The sequence below is a fragment of the Trifolium pratense genome, linkage group LG2 (genome assembly GCF_020283565.1).
Source record: "Trifolium pratense cultivar HEN17-A07 linkage group LG2, ARS_RC_1.1, whole genome shotgun sequence".
In the NCBI taxonomy this organism is placed as follows: domain Eukaryota; kingdom Viridiplantae; phylum Streptophyta; class Magnoliopsida; order Fabales; family Fabaceae; genus Trifolium; species Trifolium pratense.
Genome location: NC_060060.1, coordinates 22,322,479 through 22,345,728, shown reverse-complemented (window position 1 = coordinate 22,345,728; position 23,250 = coordinate 22,322,479). Strand labels below are relative to the sequence as shown.

At 31.7% G+C, this 23,250-nt stretch overlaps 1 protein-coding gene across 1 annotated transcript; it reads right to left on the bottom strand.

The window, feature by feature from the left end:
* Nucleotides 1-3,910: 3,910 nt before the first annotated feature.
* On the bottom strand, nt 3,911-7,733 carry LOC123908855. Its single transcript, XM_045959581.1, has 10 exons — nt 7,665-7,733; nt 7,268-7,523; nt 6,656-6,736; nt 6,127-6,501; nt 5,889-6,024; nt 5,455-5,617; nt 5,239-5,367; nt 4,899-5,093; nt 4,183-4,305; nt 3,911-4,100 (listed from the first exon to the last, which is right to left on the bottom strand). The coding sequence occupies exons 2-10, from the start codon at nt 7,464-7,466 to the stop codon at nt 3,990-3,992; spliced, it is 1,512 nt and encodes a 503-aa protein (XP_045815537.1). The 5' UTR covers nt 7,467-7,523; nt 7,665-7,733; the 3' UTR covers nt 3,911-3,989.
* Nucleotides 7,734-23,250: the final 15,517 nt, after the last annotated feature.

Here is a 23,250-nt window from a genome sequence, read left to right as displayed (position 1 = left end):
AATCTCTTTTTTTTTTTTACTCAACTATTTAATCTCTTAATCAACAACGATCATGTAAAACAACCGAATAGTTCAAAAGCAATCATCGTCTTTAATTTCTTCATATATTTGATGAATTGTTTTTGTAATTATCTGATGTGTTTGTGCATTTTATTGATGAGAATTTGGGGAATTTATTGATGAGAAGAATCATGGAAACAATGATCCTATAGCCTTTTTGGAATATATTGAAACAAGCCCAAAACCTTTGGGCCCTCTCCAAAGAAATTTTATCATCCCACCCACTCACTTTCTCCCCTATCCCTTCTGGCAATTCGGAAAATATTTTCCGAATTTTTTATAGTGTAAATTTTACACTAGAAAAACAGTTCGGAACGTATTTTCCAATTTTTTTGCGCGCTAGGGAAGTAGGCGAGAAAGTGAGTGGGTGAGATGAGAAAATTTCACTTTAACAGGTAGTCGGCTCCACGATAAATATATGCACCTCTCTACACCTTCATAGAATTTTTTTGGGTTAAATATCATTTTAGTCCTTACATTTTTCTGTTTTTTAACAATAGTCCTTATATTTTAAAATATATTTTTAAAAACCTTATAGTTTACTCTTATTACCAAATTTATTTAGCCCATATGTTTGTTTACTAGATGGAAAACTGAATTGTTGTAATTAGCTATTTTTCGGAAGAAAAAAAAACACATATTTAACCAGGTCCACCATGTACGACATCAACTTTTTGTCTAAAAAATGAACAGAGGGATTAAATTTGGTAACATGAGTATACTATACTGTAGTATTTTTAAGAATTTTTTGAAATATATGTATTATTGTTAAAAAATGAGCAAAATGTAGAACACAAAACATTGTTACTGCTTTTTTTTTAATAAAAAAAAAAATCACTTTTTTATAAAAATAATCCCTTGAAGGTGTTGTTGTATGTTGGAGATCGCTAAAGAACAAATCAGGATAACTTGTTGCGCCGTGGAATGAATCAGTTGGATTCTGTTTTGTGTGTAGGTGATTGTGGAGTTGCTGAAACCTCCGATCACTTGTTTTTCGATCGTAAATTGGCTACTTCTCTTTGGTGTAAAATTATGCATTGGTTGTGTATATCTTGCCCTATTACAAAATTCAGCAAATGAACATGCTATGCAATTTTGTAATACTTATATGTTTAAAAAAGAATTTCGTCAAGTTATTCAAGCATTTTGGTTGACTTGTTGTTGGTCTATTTGGAAGGAAAGAAATAACAGGGTTTTTTCTAATCAAGGAGTCTCAGCCAATGTATTGCTTGATAAGATAAAAACTCTTGCTTGGTGGTGGTTGAAGACTCGACAGAATAATTTTAATTATGCTTTGAGAATATATGGTGGGTTCATCCCTTAATTTGTTTAGAAATTCCTTACGGTTCATGAGTTGCTTTGATTTTCTATAATCTTGAACATATTTACTTTGTAATTTTTCTTGTTAGACACCAAAAAAACCCTATACATGCAATGAACATTTCTACTTAGCAGAGTTACGTATAGAAAGAATTATTTTCTTAGAATACCCCTGGAGCACTATTTAACATTTATCTAAATTAAATGAGCTAGACATGCAAAGTAAAAGCTCAAGAAAAAAAAAAGCAAAGTAAAATACTACATATATATATATAATGATGAAATTCCTTGGAATCTTGTAAAAATGTTTACATAGGATTAATTCCTTAAGTTGGCAAACTTTTGCAAAAAAGAAAATTCCAAGTGTGCACAAAAACTAATCCTCACCACTATAGGATTAATCGTAATTAAAAGGGAAAATTTAGATCTTACAAGCAACACCATTTGTTGTTATCTTTGAACGAAGTGTGTGGACTATATTTGTGAAAATGAAGTCTAAGCTAGTCAACATTCTTAAGAGCCTAATTTTCAATTGCAAGCTAGAAAGCATTCAATAACTAAAAGCCACCTTCAGTTTGGTAAAGCAACATATAAGAATGTTATATTGGTACTGACTTGATAAAGATTGTTTATTGTGTAACAAGTTGTTTGTAAATTAATAAGCAAAATATATTTAGGCTTCTTTATAAGTTTTTTAGGTAACAAATAAGTTTTTTAAGTTTCTAAACTTGTTACACTGTTACCCTTTCAATTATATCATCCGTTACAAAAACTTGTTGCACCGTTACCCTTTCAGTTACTTTGTTCCAGTGTAGTGAATATTTTGATGAAAAATGCACAATATATGTTAGTATTGTGATGAGAGTAAGGATAAAACTCTTGAACTTTTTATCGTTATACTTTTTAACTCTTTCACATTAGCCACCAAATCAAGCTTAGTTATTTTGCACAAAACTCATAGCTAAGATTTAAGCCCTTTCAATATAGAACTCATATCATTGTTGGTTCCTTTAAGAGTCGATGTTCGCAACAACTTTCACTCAAATAACACTATCTTGATGGTATTTCTTATTTTGTCTTTGACGACTTCATTCATCTATTATTATTTGATGAAGAGAGTCTAATATGATCTAAAAGACTAATCATTAAACGAAAGAGCCTCATAAATGAAAAACCACAAGCTTTCTTATCCACTCAATGTAAAACTCATAACACTCGCACTTAAATACGGGAAGGAACTATATATTTATCGGGAAATCCAAATATTCTACAATCGAGCTTCAATGAATTTCACATACTAAGTGTATATCTTTACATAATAATCCATACATTTGTCGACCTAACTAAAAAAGCACGGATATTGAATCTTAAGAGTATCTCTATCATTACATAATAATGCATGCATTTATCGATTTGTAAGATGAGAAATGCCACATTTTATAAATTCTTGTTAAACTTTACCTTTGTTTTATATGATACTTGAGTTTTCCCCAATAAAAATCATGTATATATCTTATAAATTAAATTATTATCATCTATTTATGTAACTTTTTAATTGAATACTGTACTACTACAATTTTGCATTACTCAAAGAAGGAAAGGATGAATCAAATCAATCTCATAATTTTGCACGGCAGGCAAAACCTGTGACACAACACTAAGATTCTATTATTGGTTGCTTTCAATTCAATCACTATGCACACGTTCAACTTGTTAGGAGTATAGGTTGTACAATAAAAATTCACCTCCATAAAAAAATAAACAGAAAAAGGACATTTTATTACACAAAAAAGGACATTGTTTTCAGAGCTTATACTTTTTTGAATTTGTCTCTTTATCTTTGTTTCTTTACCAATAATAATAATAAATTTTTCATTTAAATAATGAAGCAATTTCCTTAGTGTTGTATATGGACCCTCTCTCATTTTGCAATTTATATAAGCATGAATGAGTAGGTCCATGTTTCCTTTCTTATGCCACTTGACCCCTCCTTTGACTTGTGGCTTGCACTGCCACTCTCATTAGACACAAACACAGTTCCCATCCCATCATCACACGCACGTTGCTTCAATAATTGTTTGTGACAAGTTGTCCTAACCTATAAAATATCGACACAAACACTTGGATATAACTCTGACACCGACACATGTTGAATATTAGGCGGTAGATACATTTTATTTGAAGTCGCGGTGCTACATAGATTGTAAGTTTGTAACCTATTCTAATAAGATATTCTCTCAATTCAAATAACCACTCGTTCGGAGTCGTCGTTTAATCAATTTTGAGTTACTGATTGTATGAATGTATTGAATATCTTAGCATACGGAACCCAAATTCACATTAACAAAATAACTAGAGAAAATTGCATAGTTGAAAACCTATACTAACACAAATTCATATCACATTCACGCAATCAGCAGCTCAGAGTTGTTGAATCAATTTTGAGTTACTGATTGCGTAAATGCATGAAATCTCTTATTGGAGAAATCCAAATCCAATTTAAAAAAAGAAAAGAGCTGGAGAGAGAGGATTGCATTGAAAACTCATCTTGAAATTACCATTATTAATCATTAATTCCAAGACATGCAAATGCTTTTGCAATTATAATATTAGAGTGGTGGATCTTGAGTTAACCCTAGTTGTTGGTAATTCAAGTGGTCAATGCCATTTAACCTAATACAACATAAAACTTGTTCTGGCAGCTCCTCAACTTTGTTCCCCTGAATATATTATATGATAAATAATTAGTATAAGCATAAGATAAAATAAATTTAATTTCTGTCATAAGAGAAAACTACTTGCCTGAATTGTAAGGCCAATATCTAAAGTGCAGATTTTTAATCTATCCATGAATGCTTCAAACCCTTTCCTTGAGATATAACCAAATCTATGCATATCTATATCAATCTCAAAGTAATTTTCTCCCTACAATTTAAAAATATAAAATATAAGATATAGTAACATATTTGAAAGAAAGGTCACAAAGTAAAGTACTATACATGTTTTATTGTGAAATGACACCACTTTAAATAGTGGGCCAAATATATAAAGGTACCACCATATTAATCCATAAAAATGTAATCAAAGAGTTATACAAAATCATCAAAAAAGCTTAACATTTAGTGTATGTTGGCAATACGGTGGATATGCCAAAATCACGGTGATCACCGTGATTTTTTAAAAACTACACTCTGTAGTTTCCGTAAAATCACGGCGGATACCATGATTCTGACATACGGACCGTAATACTAAAGATAGGCTTAGTTTAATGACATACATTTATGTCTTTCTTAAATTGATGTCCATTTGAGAGTTTAACTTCTAGATTAACTCTAAACATTCAAAAACTATCATGGCAGTACTAAACTAATTACAGAATTACAAAAATGTGGACAGGAACAGGATTATTAATGTAAAATGTACTGTCACATTAGATATTGATTGTTCATCATAAGGTTAGGCTGGAAAATTTATTGAAAAACATTAATGAAAGTTTAATTTGAGTGGATGAGACATACCGAGTAAAACTCGTGTTGCGGACGTGAAAGAACAGGTTTCTCATTGTAAGCCTGCATGAGTTTCCTTTCAGCTGCGCTTAAATGAAGGTCTTCGATATTGCCAACACGGCCTAGTATTTTTAACCGTTCTCGAAAGGGCGCAATTGTGTCTACCGGAAAACCCTTTACCTTTTCAACTTCATCGTCCATCAATTTCTGTAAAAAGACTTACAATGTAAGAAATCATCTTAAAGAACTTAACAGGGCGACGACTGAGAGAAAACAGAACTATAGCATTTTAAACGAGATGTAGTGGTGATACTTTATCAAACACTGAATTGAGACACGAGGAATCACTTACTCTGATGTTTTCTTGAAAATGTAGAGGAAGTTCCTTGGCGTAACTTTCCGAAAGTTTAAAGTACAAAACGAAGCTCGCTCCTTCACCATCAGTTTCAGCTTGAAAAAGTGTCGTAGGGTAAAGCGGAATCTGAAAACCGCAAATCAAAGAGTATGAGAATATGCAAAAACAATATGTTTGTGGAAAAAAGACTAAGTTTAAGCAAAGTAGGAGTACCTGAACATTTACAACAAGAATTGGTGGAAATTTGGCAGAGGAACTAACAGAAGGTAGTTCGACAAACCGAGCTATATGGTCCACTTTTCGTGGAGATAAGAAAACATCAACACCAAATGGATAATATGCAGAATAGTTAGGAGCAAACTCCTTCTTTCTGTCCCTGTCATAAAGAACAAAAGCTAAATCAACATTATTTTGTCTATGAATATGTATGCAAAAACATGATTTCGACGGATCGTGTTGTTTAAACTTATTATGCATTTATTTTAACTTGTATGCATTCCGAAACAAATTACAAAAAACGACCGTCAAGGTCTAGTGTTAATGACAGGTCAGTGTTGGTGTTCAGTGTGCGTGAGTGTTGTAAACCCTGAAATACCGAGTTCAATTCTTAATCGTAAAAAAAATTACGGACAGAATCTAAATCTTACTTGAAATAATTTACGCCTCGGACTTTGAAACTTCCCGGTTCAATGTGTGACCAACAATCGAGCATTTTCTTGTCAATTGGACAAAATGGTACTTGAGAACCTGCAATTGGTCTTTGCAGAAGTGTTTTCGATGAAACTGAAAACCATAAAAAGGAGCAAAAAGAAGAATTAATTAATTCTACATTATATATGAAAAGAATTAAGATAAAAGAATGTTGTGTCAAGAATTCGAACTCACATCGAGTAGATAGTTTTGGAAGAGCCTTTTTCTTTGAATTAGGAGGACTTGAACATGATCTTCTTTTTTCGAGAGAAGGAATGGTAGATGCGAGACATGGTAGACAATTGTTTGGAAGAATGCCGCAGTTGTCCAAAATTCCTTCGTCCTTATTAGAATTTGCATCAACTGAGGAAATGTCGTCGAGGAACACAGGTTCATTTACTTCAATTATATTTCCATCTACACCAAAATGTTGAACATCTGAACTTCTTGCAGCCTCGGAAATAATCGGTTTCTGCACTTGATCAGTTGAAACTCTATGGTTGGTAGCCTCTCTTGAAGACGGAAAACTTGATACAGATCCGCCTTCAATTCTATTCGGAGATAGAACATCTGCGTATATCGATTGTACTTAACGATTTAGTTTATAGATTTAACTCATACACTATTTACTATGTAATGATTCTTTACACTGTCAATCAATCATAACCGTCAGATCAATAAAAATGTTTGATTATCGAAATTCTGAAAATGTTTAAAACCATACCATCAGGAACACTCTGGTAATCATCATCGCAGTCGGAATCAAACATTGTAACCGAATCGAACCATGCCTCTTCAATATTTCCTGCAGCCACAAATGCAAAAAAGTTCATATAAAATTCAACTAGAATTTCAAGAAAAATAAACTAAGCACTAATATTGACAATGCTAAGTGAAAAAAAAAGAAAAATGTAATTTACACCAATCATTAACATTTTTTCTATCATCCTCCTAAAGTAATTGCTTAGCATCAAACTTTTTCTTTACTTCAAATTTCAACAACTTTCAACCACCTCAAAAAAACATCAAAATAATTGAAAAACTCAAAAAAGTAAAAGGACCTCTTAATGTATGTTTGGGTTCGCCGTTTAACTTTTTGCCAAAATCACGGTGACTCACTGTGATTCTGACGATGTCACGTCGAGCCAATTCAAACATGCACTTAAATGAACACCAATTTAAATTCCAATTCCAACAACACACAATCAACAAATTTCATTACAAAACTAAAACAAAACCAACTTCATAAAAACTTATACTAAAAAAAATCATTTCTATAAAAAAATCAAGCCAAAACACAAAACCAAAAGAACAAAAAAAAAAATTAAAAAGCAACCTTGAAAAGTTGGGTTGGAAAATGAATGTTGAGGCAAACTTGGCAAATCAAGTTGATTATTATCCAAAGATGATGAAAGCTTAGAAGAAACTCTTCTCTTTAATCCAACAATTCTTCTTCTTTTTCTATTTTTCTTCTTAGAAGAATTGAACCTTCCACCAACACAACCACCTTGTTGAGTTGACACACATGCTCCCATATTAACCTTTGATTCAGATCCTTCTTCACCAACAATAGCAATATATACTAGAAAGTTCTGTCACATAGAATCAATGATATGAAAGAAAGAAAGAACAGAACAGAAGCTGAAAGTGAATAAAATAGAATAGACAAAAACAAAAGATAAAAATGATTTATAAAATATATATAAAAGAGAGCTTGTGAAAGTTGAAGCCACCTTTTATTTGTATTTGTTGAAGTTATAAAAAAGACTCCAACTTTCTCTCGCCCTCATCATAATCAAATTAATTAAATAAGTATAAGCTACAAGATATAATAAATATCTTACCAAACCGGTTAAGTTAAAAATGAAAATTGACCACAAAAAAAAAAAAAGGAAAATTGACTTCCCTGAGAGATTAATTCAGTTGGTAGGAAAATACATATATTATGCAGGATTGGTGTTCGAATTCATGCACACTCCACTTATTCATCTTTAAAGTAGAATTTATAGCCACTAGTTTATTTGACCAAAAAAAAAAGAAAAAAAAATTGCCTAATTCTCCATTTCTCATATTATAGTTTGATTTTTATTTTTTTTATCTACAATCGAATTGACAAACGCTATTAATTAAAATTTAAATAAAATTGTGAAATTTTGAATTCAAATTCAAATAAAAATATTCAACTTAACAATATTAGCATACATGTTAAATAAGACATGTATTTTGATCTCCATTTTTTTTAAGTATGAGGGTTGAACGATATAATACAATATCTTTTATCAATTGGATTAGGATTAGGATTATGATTACAAGGACAAAGATTTCACTTAGCACTGAACCATTAACTTATATGAATTGAGATTAAATTTTTGTTGATTTAATGGGTTTAATTTTTTGATTTTATTGCTTTATAAAGATTAGCTGTGATAGAATTGTAGATTTTTTTTTATCAACTAGTTTAATGACTAGAATTCTATTTTTTAAAGATAAATAAGTGAAAGTATCAGGGTTGAATTTCCAATATCCCTCCGTCCATTAAACTATGCTCACCGGACAGAGAATTGCAAATTTAAATCTATGATATTTTTCTTTTTTACACAAATCTATGGTTAACATATCAAACATTTATACAATTTTTTATTGTACATACTTGAGAGGTATTTCTGCGTTCTTTCTAATAATCTATGTTACATTCTTATTTATTTTTTTATCCATATTCATTAATTTATCATTTGACTCGGTTGTGATTGAATTGATTAAATTCATTTTTTTTTAAAAAGTGAAATATTATATAAATATAAAACTACTCGTGGCACAAGATATGTTATGAATAAATAATCTATAGAAGAGTCTAAGAACAAAGAGACAAAAAAATATTTTAAAATATAAACACATACACTATTTGGAGATGGAAGTAGTAGTATATCTTAAGTCTTAAAATAGATCAACTTTGAAATTAATTGAATCCCAATCGAAATGTTTAATAACTTTCATCACCTTTTCTATTTTTAAAATATTGACAAAAAATCAAGTTCCCGAAAATTGAAAAATCCCCAAAAAATGACACCCAAAAAAAATAACAAGTCAAATTTGGATTTTTAAGGAAAATAAGAAAAACAAGGAACACAAAAAACATTGAAAAACAGTGACGGCAGTTGTTGTTTTTGTTTGTCATAGTTGGCAGCAATATAAGCACCAAAAGAGGTCCCACTAAGAAATGACACGTGGAAAAACAGTATTGGGTAAACGTGTGTGAAATAAACATAAACATAAACATGGTGGTGGAGATTGTGGACCATTTCATATTATTTATTTCTACGTTGTTGTTGGTATTCACTGTGTTGTTTTGGAGTTTATCTGACGTCGTTTCACGCACTCATATAAAAGTATCTTCATCTACACAACACAATCATTTCATTTGACAAAATTATAAGATATTGAAAATCTACACATAAAATTTTATGATCGGAGCTTATTTCTTCCGATTCTATATATAACTTAATTAGTTAATAAGTTTACGCGATTATCCAAAATTGTAAGTTTGATGTCTTTTTGATATATCTTTTAATCTAGGTACTATGAAATGTAAATTTTGCGAAAATCGTAAATTGCATTACTGTAAATGTTGAGTTTTTATACATCAATTGATAATTATATGTACCCACATCAAAATTGTATCCTTGTATATTTTATGTGGTAGCATGCAAATATTTTTCTATTTAGGTAATGTTTTCTCTTTTAGAAATGAACTCCCTAAATCTGATGTCTATAACATTTCTATTTATAGAGTGGAGAAGGACTCTATAAATATTCAAATCATGCATGCATGTATGTCACACGATTTGTCGGTCAGGTCATGTCTTCAAAAACCATCCTAACTTTGAACTTAAAATTTGGAATATAAAATAAACATTTATCACCCTTCTAAGAAATCTTTGAAAGTGTCTTATATTCAAAATTTGACGCTTATCCTAGTATTATTTTGAAACTTCAAAATATTTTTCGAAAATGATATTGCCTTTTCTAGATAAATTTACATATAACATAATAATATCATTTTAAAATTTGAATTAAGTTTAACATAACCCTACAAAACTAGCTCATAGATGATAATTGTTTTCACTTCCAAATATTTTTTCAAATTATTATGACTGTTAATATAAACTATATTAAGGATATATAGAGCATAATTAAAAAATTAAAGTTATAAATCAAATATAATAATCTTTCTAGACAGATATTTTACAATTCTTATAAGAGAATATTAATTATGTTCGTATAACGTGTGTAAGGGAGTGGAGTCAATCCAAATGTGAGTGAATGAGTGAGTTTGAATGAACAAAAACTCTGTGCATGCACTATTATATGTGACATTGACATTTGCTACATTCATATGATGTTTGTAGGAGTACTAATTTTTGGGAGAAATGATTAAAAATATGGGTCCTATAAAGTTGTGGGTTTAATGATAGGTGTTGGATATATGAATAAATTTTTTAGATATGTTTCAAGGTGAGTTTATTTTTCTTCCTTTTTTTCAGAGTTCCTTTTTTATGAAAGTTAATTAATTAGTGAGACAAATTTCAAAATTTCATTTATCATCATTGTTTTTAATAATACTATGGGGCCATCTTCTTTCAAACTGTCTCCATCAACTTTCAACTTTCAATTTAAATAAGTAAATATTTACTCCCCTTTCATTGTAGATGCTCTTAAAGAAAGATTAATTATACTAATTTAAATAATGAAATGAGTTTATTTATTAAAATACTTTTTTTTTGTACAAATTTATTAAAATACTTTTATTAATAGTAGTTAGTAAATTGAAATGCAAGAAAAAATTATTAGAAAAAGATAAATAATTTGAGTCAAATTTTAGATAAAATAAATCGAATTTCAAACTGGAGTAGTACATTTACATTAATAAATCAAAAGGGTAGCGAGCAGCTGAAACAACCGCAAGAGACCCATTAAAAGTGGGTTCCACAAATTTGTGGACTCCACTAATTTTCACTTGTGTCTATCTCTCTAAATGAAGAATAAATTAAATGAGACATAACAAATGGAGGAAACTCAAACCTCAACAAAAACACGGTTGTGTACATCAAGAGAGAAATTAGCAACTTTTTTTAACTTATATTTTTGTTGGCAGAAATTTGGCCAGTGTAGGATATTTAGATTTTAGAGCAATAGTTACATAGAGATAACCCTAAATTAAATAGGGTTGGGTACATAAACATAATTTTAAAAGTTTAAAACTAAAATGATTGATTAATAATTTTTTTTTTAAAAATTATTGATTAATAGGTTACCGTCAAAGGGCAATTTAGTGAGACGTGGCTTGGTTGTTGCGGATCCGATCATGTGTACATGTGATTATAGTGTTTTTGAATCCTGTAATCACTTTTTTTTTATTGTAATTTCTCTTAATCTCTCTGGAGCAAAACTCCGCAGTGGGTTGGCGTTTTTGGTCCTTGTTCGAATGTTGCAGGTGAACATATTGTGCAATTTTGGAATCGTTTACATTTGGCAAAGATATGTGAACTGGTATTCAAGTTATTTGTTTGGCTAGCAGCTGGAGTATTTAGAAAGAGAGAAATAGTAGGCTTTTTGCGCAAACAAAAGTCGCATGGAGGTGTTTCTTATAAACGATATCTTGGTGGTGGTTGAAACTTGAAATCTCGTAAAAAAAATTATTTTTTATTTGAATTTGTGGTGGATTAATCCCTTGATTTGTTTAGGTGTCCATCTGGGATAATGTGGGGGTGTGTTGTGATCATTTCTTTTGCTCCGTGTTATGTTTTGTGAACCTTGATATATATATATATATATATATATATATATATATATATATATATATATATATATAGGCATACCTTATGCTTAATATATTTCTAATATATTTTCTTTTGGCTTCTTAAAAAAAATGATTGATTAATATTAAATGATGTGAATAAATTATTTATCTTTAAAGATCGTCGTGCTAAACTATGCTTCAGAGTAATAGTTAAAGAAACAAAAGCAAAAGTTTTAAGTACAATTTTTTTTAAAAGAATATATATTCCAAATAATTACACATGAGTGAAAAACAAACAAACAATAAGTTGCGCTGCTAATCCATATTAAATACATTCCATTCAAAATTATATTACTATTTTTATTTCTTTAACCATTGCTCTAGAACACTGTTTAATATTTCCCATTTTTAGATTTTTCTCATTGGTGTATTAATAAAAATTTAGCAAGTGTACTAAATAGTCGTCAAATAGTATAATAAAATCGTTTTCTCTTCGGGGATTGTTGTAATTTAAAAGCAAATTGAAAATATACTCAAGAAAATTGACATAATGATAAAAAGGGGGGGGGGGGGGGGGGGGGGGGGGGGGGGGGGTTTACTTTGTTTGAAGTTTATAATCATAAAATTTGGAAATACTTTAGGATTCAAAGTAATAAACGAAAAGCGATCGATCCTTTTCGGTTCATCTAATAACAATTTATCTCGGTAATTTTATGTATGTTAACGAATAACTCAATTTAGTTTCATGATCAGATTAAAACACAATTGATTATGCTCAATGTCTTGGTAACATAATCCTCTCCCTTGATCATTAATCCCTAATTTCTTAGGATGATCGGTGATCAAGTGAGGAGTATAAACTTTAATCTTGAAATCTCAATTAACAATCCAAAATATCTTAAGTGAAAGTCAATTGATCAATTATTCCTAGATTGATGATTCATTCCTATTTTCATAGTAAAACAAATAATTGAAATCATCACATAATTGATCAGATCATGTAAAGCATTGCACACAAAGAATAATTGAGAGAAACTAACTTCGTAATTCATTAACATATCAAATGAGAATCACATGGTTCAAGATAAATTGAAATTAGAATCACTTAAGGACCAATTTTAAGGATTTAGCCAAACATGTTCAAATAAGAAATTACATCAACATGAGTGAAAGAAATCATCATTACAAGAAGGGTTTAGATGTGTTTCCACACTTGAATCTTTGCTTGAGTGCCTCTTTGATCTTCTGAAATCACCGTAAAAAAGCAGTTCTTGATCCAAAATTTCGTAACCCTAAAATTAGAAAATGTTGTGGATATAGTGCAGTTTTCGTGCTGAGCCAGGTTTGATTCTGCCCAAGCTGGGCGCAGATGGCAGCGAGCAACTCTTCAGTTTTTCAAGTTGGGCTAAGCTGCCCCTAAGCTGGGCGCAGGAGGCAGAAATCAGGCTTTTTTTTTTCATCTTTTCTTGTGATCATGTTATCTCATATTTCATGCAATTTCTTCTTATTTAAGTGCTAAAAACATGGTAAAAACCTACTTGTTTGCTTGCATTTGCTTAAAAAAAAATAGTAATGACGTAAAGTCATCATGTATGCATCCTAATATAATATAATTAATTTGGGTTTGTACGCATAGAAAAATTGCTCTAGATTTTACTAATATTGAGCACTATTGAATCTCCTTAAAATGTCCTTGTGTACTTTCACCTAATCAATGGGGACCAGGTAAGTAACATATAACTTAATCAACTCTTTTTTTTTTTTGAATGGCAAGTATCAATCAAGTTGATAATGCCGGTTTTCCTATGAGAAGGGAATTGTACGATGTAGTTAGTAATTGCTGTATGAGAATGAGATAGTTCATTGTCACAAGGACATTGTTTTTCGAGCATCACAAAATTCACAATAAAGTCACATCTGAGGATGTGGATTTTACCTATACAAATTGCTCGTGTATAAATTTTAATAGTAGTTAAGTCAAGTTTTTTTTAATAATAGTGTTACTTTCTCTGACTCAGCATTTTAATAGTTTTTGTTAAATATTATAGGGTAAATAGTGTTATACCCCCTACAAAATAGGCGAGTTTTGCGTTACCCCCTGCAAAATATTTTTTTGAGATTACCCCCTGCAATGTCAAGATTCTTTGCGTTACCCCCCTGGCTTAACAAGTGGGCATATGACATGGAAGAATCTTGACGTGGCATGACACGTGGAAATTAATTTATTTTTTATTTATTTTTAATTGCCAACTCATTAATTAATGTGGGGTTTTAATTAAAAAAATGAAAAAAAAAAAACTTAAAAGTTGTTATATTTTTATGAACTTACTTAAAAGAAAGTTTTGTTTTTTTTTTTTGACTAAAAGTTGTTATTATATATATAAAAAAAATTCTTATATATAATAACAACTTTTAGTCAAAAAAAAAAAACAAAACTTTCTTTTAAGTAAGTTCATAAAAATATAACAACTTTTAAGTTTTTTTTTTTTTCATTTTTTTAATTAAAACCCCACATTAATTAATGAGTTGGCAATTAAAAATAAATAAAAAATAAATTAATTTCCACGTGTCATGCCACGTCAAGATTCTTCCATGTCATATGCCCACTTGTTAAGCTAGGGGGGTAACGCAAAGAATCTTGACATTGCAGGGGGGTAATCTCAAAAAAATATTTTGCAGGGGGGGTAACGCAAAACTCGTCTATTTTGCAGGGGGTATAACACTATTTACCCAATATTATATTTGTTCTGACTCGGCCTAGAAACCCAACTGCTGAGGAATTGCAAACTGGGCCGTCGAGCAAGGCCCAATGGGGAGCAGCCCATGAAACAATCCCTACGAGTCAAACGGTCACAACGCTCGACGAGTTGTAACGGCCGGTCATCGGAACGACAATAACTGCACATCATGACTTTTCTAGTTGTTTTCCGGCATCCACTTGATGATCATTAATGTCATCAAGGGTCTTGGCCCAGCGCTGAAGGCTATATAAACAACATTCTCTCAACAATACAAGGTACATTATCTTTTACTCTGAAAACCATTGCTTCACCCAAATCACTGACTTGAGCGTCGGAGCAACTGCATGTACACAACCCCCTCTCATTCCACCGAGGTTCGCAGCGGAGCAACGCCAAACACGATCGTCCTTTCTGATTAGGTAAGATCAATACTCCATCTGACATTAATTATAAGGGTCATGTTAACTTGTGCACTAAGGGCACATGTAGGGTTGGGAATAGGCCAGGCGGCCTACAGGGGCATTCGGCCTGGCCTGTATAAGCCTGACCTGGTTATTAAAAATGTCAGGCTTAGGCTTTGAAAACGGCCTGTTTACATAAATAGACCAGACTTATGCTTCTAAAAAGGCCTATGAAGCCTGATAGGCCGGTCTGTTTATAATAATAATTATTTATATCTTATAATATAAATACAAAATATCAGAGTTTTTTTTTTTAACAAAACAGAGAAAATATATTTGTTTTTATATTTCACGCATATAAATTAAAAATAGAAACCCTACCTCCATTCCATCTCTCATTCTCTCGAGCAAGTAGCAACTCATCATATATTTTGGTTGTTGGCTTGTTGCTGACTACACTTAGCAAACAATTTGTATTATGGCGACTTTGTCGTAATCGTATTTGTTATTTTATTAGTTTTTAATTATTGTGCTAATCATATTATTAGCTTTTTCTTAATGTTGTAGAAATTATAAAAATTTAAATGTGAACTTTTTAAGGCCTGTTTAGCCTATTTAAAAAGACTATATATAGAGAAACTTTAATATAACACATGCTTTTAAATAGGCTACAAGGTCAGGCCAGGCTTTTAAAAGCCTCAGGTCAGGCCAAAAAAAATAACATTTGATAGGCCGCAGGCCAGGCTCAGTCCTGAAGAAAAATCGTTTGGCCAGGCTCAGGCCTATCAAGGTCTGGCCTGGCCTGTTCCCAACCCTAGGCACATGTTAAGCTACCTAAAAATAGAAATATAACATTTAATGATACAAAGAATTAATGTTTAGAGAATTGAATACAACACAAGTTCAATAAATACTTTCCACATTTATCTTCTTAACATGTGCCTTAAGGGCACAAGTTAACATTCTCCTAAGGGTTATGCTAACCGGTGTCCCAGGGGCACTGGTTAAGGAAACCAAAAAAGGAAATTTTTAAATTGAAAATAATACTTTTTAGAGTTTCGAGGCGTTGACTGCACAAAATTTAATGTCATATTACTATATTTGCTTCCTTAAACAATGCCCCGGGGACACTGTTTAGCATTTTTCTTCTCCTAATTATAAACAAATTTTCGATTTTTAGTTTCAAGTTATTATGAACCTTATCCACCAGAACCATGTCCTTGTGTTGTCTAATTAATATCCTTCACCTCTATGTCTTGGAATACCTATGTGGTCCATATCTACCAAGTAGACAATAATACTTGTGTTGATAATATATCCGACCCGAGTTATGAATTGGATCTTTCAATTGGACCATTGTGAATGTAGTTAATCATTTGCTTGGATTTCTTGTCAATTACGGAGTATGACATACGGAGCGGAAAGTAGCCTCCGAACTAGGACTTAGATCCTCTCATGCATGTATTGTTTCGAACGGATAATACTACTAATTTATCTTAAAGGATCATGTTAACACGTGTCTTAATGACACGTGTTAAGCTACTTAAAAATAGTCAATATGCATTAAATAATATTTTAAAAAATTAAACTTTAAATGATTGAATGTACTTTATAGATTCATTTAAAAATTGATGTATTTGATTTATAATATAAGTCAGATATATTTATTATTTAATGAATCTGAAAAGTTAACTTTTGCTTTTGCTTATAATTGATAATGAATGGAGTATTTGTCTTCTTAACATGCATCCTTAAATACTAGGTATTGATCTCAACCATTAATTTTAGATTGAACTATTTAATTATACTATTAAATTGCAGATCCCAGCCATTAATTTAAAATTGGATGATAAAAAATAGGGCCCCTCGACACATTTTGAGACTCAATGCAAACTAAAAATTGAGGCCCTTTTTATTTTTCAAAAGATAGTTGTTTATTAAAAATTGAATCCTTCATAAAAAAAATACAAAAATTGTATTAGATATGACTCGAAGGGAGAAGTTATTATACATAAGTGTAATCCTTATGCATGGTACATAAGTCAATAACATCCATTAGATTGAGCATCCACATGTAATAATCCTAGCCAATCTCAACTCACACACTCACACCTAATCTCACACCCCCCAAATTTCTCACATACCCCCCAAATTACTCGCGCACCCCCAAATTTCTCGTGCACCCCCCAAATTTCTCATGCACCCCCCAATTTCTCGCGCACCCCCCAAATTTCTAGCGCACCCCCCAAAATTTTTCACGCACCCCCCAGATGACTTGTGCGCCCAATTTTTTTTTAACCCCCCATATTTCAAGCCTAAACCATTTTGCTGTGGGAATGGTTTCAAAAATATACACTCCAAAACCATTAAGTGCATAAGATGGTTTTGAAGTACAACCTATAATTAGAATCATAATTGTTTTTTTTTGTACAATTATAATCATTATTTAAAACCAGTTAAATGGTTTCAGATAGTTATACACTAAAACCATTTGTATTGTAAAATGGTTTTATGTGTGTTTTTATGGTTTCAAAAATTCTGGAAACCATTATGCTGGTTAAATGGTTTCAGATAGTTATACACTGAAACCATTTGTATTGTAAAATGGTTTTATGTGTGTTTTTATGGTTTTAAAAATTCTGGAAACCATTATGTTGGTTAAATGGTTTCAGATAGTTATACACTGAAACCATTTGTATTGTAAAATGGTTTTATGTGTGTTTATATGGTTTTAAAAATTCTGGAAACCATTATGTTGGTTAAATGGTTTCAAATCACAATTATTGTTTGTATTCTAATTATAGGGTTGTACTCTAAAACCATCTTATACACTTAATGGTTTTGGAGTGCATATCTCTGAAACCATTCCCACAACAAAATGGTTTAGGCTAGAAATGTGGAGGGGACCAAAAAAATAAAATTGGGGGGCAAAAGTCATATTGGGGGTGTGCGAGAAATTTTTGGGGTGCATGAGAAATTTGGGGGTGCACAAGTAATTTGGGGGGTGCATGAGAAATTTGGGGGGTGCATGAGAAATTTGGGGGTGTGCTAGTAATTTGGGGGGTGCACAAGTAATTTGGGGGGTGCACTAAGTAACTTATGCATGGTGCATAAGGATAGCTTATGTATAATAACCAATCCCTGACTCGAACTCATAAACGCACATTATTTCACACAAATCACAAAACCACTAGACCATAATCTAAATTGCACCATTTTTTAAAATTAACTAATACTTAAATATTTTCTAAATTATCTAACAAACTGATTTCGAGACCCCCTTATTATTTAGGCCCTGAGTGAATGACCATGTTGCCCTTACTCAAAGCGGCCCTGATCAAAAGTTGTAAGGAAATCCATTTTCATGCGCAAATAACCTTAAAACAACAATTAAAAAAATGAAAATGTAGTAATTAAGATTAAAAAAGGAAGAAGCCCTTCAAAAATGGTTCACTTAGTAACTACTAGAAACATTATTAAATTTAAAAGGATAAATTCGAACTCTAGATTTTCCACTTCTTTATACTTATAATATGTATTTTTTTTACTATGTATATTAGTAGCACGTATCTCTACCAATTGAATTATGTGAAGGTTGCTGTAATGCATGAAGTAACATCTTTACCGAGAGTTGAAATAATTCCCCAACCGGCCCCAATTTACGCGAACTTTAACAACAAGTTTTTATTATTTCAACTATTGATTTAGATCTAGTACTAGTTAAGGTCAAACTTTTCACCGTGTTTAATGGGAGACTTATTCATTTTCCAAGAGTTTTTATTACAACCATTTATGGTCGATGACTATGGCTGGCCACTGTGTTTTATTTGACTCGATCTGACCCAATTCAATTCGCGCGGGATCCAACGTCCCATTTTATTGCTTCATATCCATGCTCACCATTACCAAAGTGCCTCTTAAATGTGGTGAGATAGCTAAAGATAGTGTATCATCATGAACCATAATGAGCAAATAGTCTTATGATGCACTCTTTGTTTGATGCGTAAAAAATTACTAGTACTAACTAGACAGCTCAACAAGCAAGATAGTGGACTGCAATATCTAAAATAACTATCTTAAATTTACAAGCTTACTATAGGGTTCATTTGCTTTTGTTTTAGGCACTTTAAGGACTAGTAAAATGTTACTTAGCGTAAGTTAGCTTAACTCAATTGATAGAGATATTATATTATATTATATTGTTTTTACACCTTTTGGTTCTTGAGGGAATAAGGTTTCGGTAATCCAAAATTCGGTTGCAAGCAGTGGCGGAATCGGAAAAAATATTGTGGGTGGGTCGACAAATAGTCGATCTATTTTTGAATTGAATTTTTTGGTCCCTCTATTTTCATAGGTTACAATTTTGGTATCAACAATCTATATTTTTACTCTAAAAATTGTGATTTTTGGCCATAAAAGTAATTTATTGTCTCCAAAGATGAAATATCAAATTTGAGACCAAAATTCACATTTTTCTGGCATTGAAATTCGCTATTTTTATGACAAAAAAAAATTGAGATAGGACTAAAATTGCAACAAATGAGAACTTAAAAAATTAAATATTAATTGAATATATTTTTTTAATGTCATTTCATATTTATATATGCTAGTTTAATTGCTAATTTTATCTAATACTATAAATTCAATTAATCATGAACTAATATTTACACTAATATTTGAACTAATATGTGCACCAAGTTTATAATCATCAATAATAAACTCTAAATTAATATTTAAACTAAAATTTGTACAAATATGTCTGCCGAGTGATTTAAAATCATTAATAATACATTTAAATTAATACTTTAATATAAAAAAATATATATTTTGGGATGGGGTGGGCCGCGGCCCACCTCAGCCCACCCCCATGTCCGCTAGTGGTTGCGAGGTAAATAAAGTCTGACTATGAATGTTTCCACCAGGAATAGAACTCGGATTCTCTCGAACAATTCGTCCTAGGAAGAACTCATTAACCACTTGAGATCAATGTCTTGGTTATGTTGGTGTAACTTTAGACTTGAAATACCACAAAGCAATAGTTTCGCATGTAAGACCACTGGTCTTCGAAGCATGACCCAAAAGAGATTTACTCGGTTAATTTGGCGCATGGTGGTGCTCTCAGAAGCATCTTAGGTGGTGGGAGTCTATTCTAGGTAATTTTTAATACAAATATTAAAACTCATTTTATTAATTTTACCAAGGTTATCAAAACCGGACCGGCTGTTCTAACCGGTCGGACCGTGAACTGGTTATGAAAACGGTTCGATTTTGAGCAAAAAAACAGATAGGAAACCGACCGGCAAAAAAACGCGTGAACCGGGATCGAACCGGCGAACCTGTCGGGGAGGTTCAAGCGGTTTTACAGATTTTTTTTTTTTTAAAAAAAAAATAGGGCAAGACGACGTCGTTTTAACTTCTTTTTTTTAAAAAAAATCTGAAACAAAACAACGACGTCGTAGGAATAGGAAGAATTTTTGTTTTTCATCTGTTTTTCATTTAGTTTGAATTATAAATTTTATTTTATTTTGACTTGTGATATTTTATCTTTTTAATGTGTGAAATTATGAAATATTGAACAATTATTCATATATTTTTATTTATATATTAATTAAAATATATATAATTAAAAACGGTTTGATCCCGGTTGAACCCGGTCCGACCAATTAAACCTTGAACCGGTGATCTCACCGGTTCGATGACCGGTCCGATTCTGACAACCTTGAATTTTACATTTAAAATCAATTTTGACCCAAACAATCCAAAAACATGAATATACAATAATCTGTTTTACATTTTTTTTTTTTAGAAGCATAATCCCTTTTACATTATTAACTTATACAAACATGAATCAATTTTCACTCATCGTGCGTTTGTAGATTAAACTAGCCCCCAATTTATTTTACAGATTAAACAAACCCTGAATTTATTTTTAATCAAAATCAATTTTTGCACCGAAGAACAAACACAAATGTAGTTCTCTTAGAATCTCAACCATATAATGATTTCTTCTAAGCCTAAATCTACGGGAAGGATGACATTTTTTCATGTCGGCATACACTTAGCCGCCAATACTAACGACCATATGAAACAAATACCAGACAGACTGCACATTGTGTGTGAGAAAGAGTCCAATTTGGCTTCTTATATATACTAGTTGTTGGAATTCTCACCAAACTCGTGTCATCATTCCAAATTACGAATGTTAGATATTTTCCAGCTTACATAATTGGGCGGGTTTTGCCAAAGATAGTTAAGTCCTGTCTAGTTAAGTCTTCATGTGTTTCAATTCCTTTACATATAAGCTAACATTGTATCTTAGCTAAAATACAATAAGAACTCTAAGGTTGATTTTGTTTGGAATGGAGAGGGGAACACTTTAGAGAGGATGGCAGGAATGGATTGGAAGGAAAATTTCACACCTTAATTTGGAAGAGTATGTTTGCAAGGGAGGGAAGAAATCATACTTATGATTAATTTATTTTTTTTATCGAGTTGTATATAAAGAGAATGCCAAATACATCTTACCATCTTTTAAGTTAGATATTTATAACAAGTTAACTCTTTAATTTTCTTTGTAACAAATTAATCCATTAAATCATAAAATATCTACATCATTTTATTTTTTCATCCTACTACATTCAAAGGTGATTATGTGACCGTTTAATGCTAATGTTACATGTCAAAATTCACTCCTCTCAAAACTTAGATTCATATATGTATTATTCAACTTTGGTTTGAAACAATCAAGTTGAATTGAATTAATGAACAGGCGTAGGCACCAGTTCAAGGATCTTATTGAATAGGTAATATTTAAAGTGTTTTAAACGATGTTGGTTTACATTTTAAATAACTCTACCATTCCAAGCTCAAACTGAAATTCAAGCAAGTGCTACACAATAAAAACGCAGTTCTAAAAAAAAATGTAATCGCCAATAACAAATTAACAATAACCTATAGCCCCTTTCATTTTAACATTATCATATTCAAACATAGCTCATTCACTTGGAGTTTTCCTGTGTTTCGAAAATTGCTCAACTCCAAGGCATCATTATGCATAATAGAACTTTCAAATGACAGTGCGGTCAACTTATATCCCCACTAATCCACACAAGATCGCAGAAAATGAGTCACAAAAACGATAGACAAACAATCACTTTGTATCAATTGGTTCAAGCATCATGAACAATAGCAAAATCAAAAAACACAATTTCCTTCTTTCATCCTTCATCTATAAAAGTGGTGTTAAAATAGAACAATAACCATACCTACTGTTGCTTGTTTGCAAATGAAACAAAAAAGGGAAATCAGGAACTATCAATTAGAGATGGTTGTTAGTTTGTGAGGGAAAAGGAAGGAAAACAAGCAGAAAAGGCACCTACAAGTAAAGGGTATAAGTGATTGGTTAGTTTTTATTTTAGAAAAAAAAAATAAAAAAATTCCTGAGCCATGATGACAGACTGTCAATTTTGTCCAGTTTTACGTTGGTTTCCCTTTTTTGGCCTGATTTTCATGCTAGACTGCTTCCAGGTTCATTTGGACTAGACACAAATCCTTGCACCTGGTTTTTAGTTGAAGTGGCAAGTCCGGTCCATTTTTGCATGAGGGTGATAGTTGTTTTGCGATTGAAAGTTGGTTGAAGTAGGGTGACTGGTTTGGTGGTTGTTGGTCAATGACTTGGACAGTGGCAACTTGACAGTCGAATGTTGATACAACAGTAGGGAGCATATGCACAGGGTTGGGAGGTGGCTGCAATCCTAATTCCCTTGAAGATTGTGGTGTATAAAAAGATAGCCGTGTTGAAGGAGTGTGTCTGTGTCATGTTTCATATTCATGGTGAGGTGACCAAGAACGACGATTTGATGCATTGAGTTTTGGTGCCTGGCGCATTGAGTTTGTGGATGCAAGAGTGCATTAGCAATTGGATTTATAGGGAAGAGTTGTTGGCTATCGTTCTAGGTTGTTTGGGGACGCTTCTGGTCATTGAAGATGGGTTCATGGTGGTTGTATGAGTTATGGGTTATTGGATGGTTGTTTTTCATGGCTATGAAATGAGAAAAGGGTGGTCATTACTCATGATTATGTAGTGGAGTTTGAGTTTGGCACAAATTTAGTGTAAGAGAGGTGTGATAGTCATGGTGGAGCAAACTATAGAAGTCACTAATGATTTCAGAAACCTCATTCTGTAAATAAGAATTTTTTAAACCCTACCATTACAGCAAGTTCCCAAGCACACATGTGGGCTGTTAGCCTGTTACTATGTTTTATTGCTACATCTACAATTTAAATCCATCGCCTCAACATTGTCTGTTGGAAACTTTTTACAGTTCCCCAGTTCCCAAGCAAGTTCCCAAGCACACATGTATGTACATTTTGCTTCCTA

Coding starts and splice junctions, on each gene's coding strand:
- LOC123908855 (XM_045959581.1), bottom strand. CDS start 7,466: ATGGGAGCATGTGTGTCAACTCAACAAGGTGGTTGTGTTGGTGGAAGG. Junction 6,025..6,126: donor TCCAAAACTATCTACTCGAT/GTGAGTTCGAAT, acceptor TATGGTTTTCAG/TTTCATCGAAAACACTTCTG. Junction 5,368..5,454: donor TTCTTGTTGTAAATGTTCAG/GTACTCCTACTT, acceptor TGCGGTTTTCAG/ATTCCGCTTTACCCTACGAC.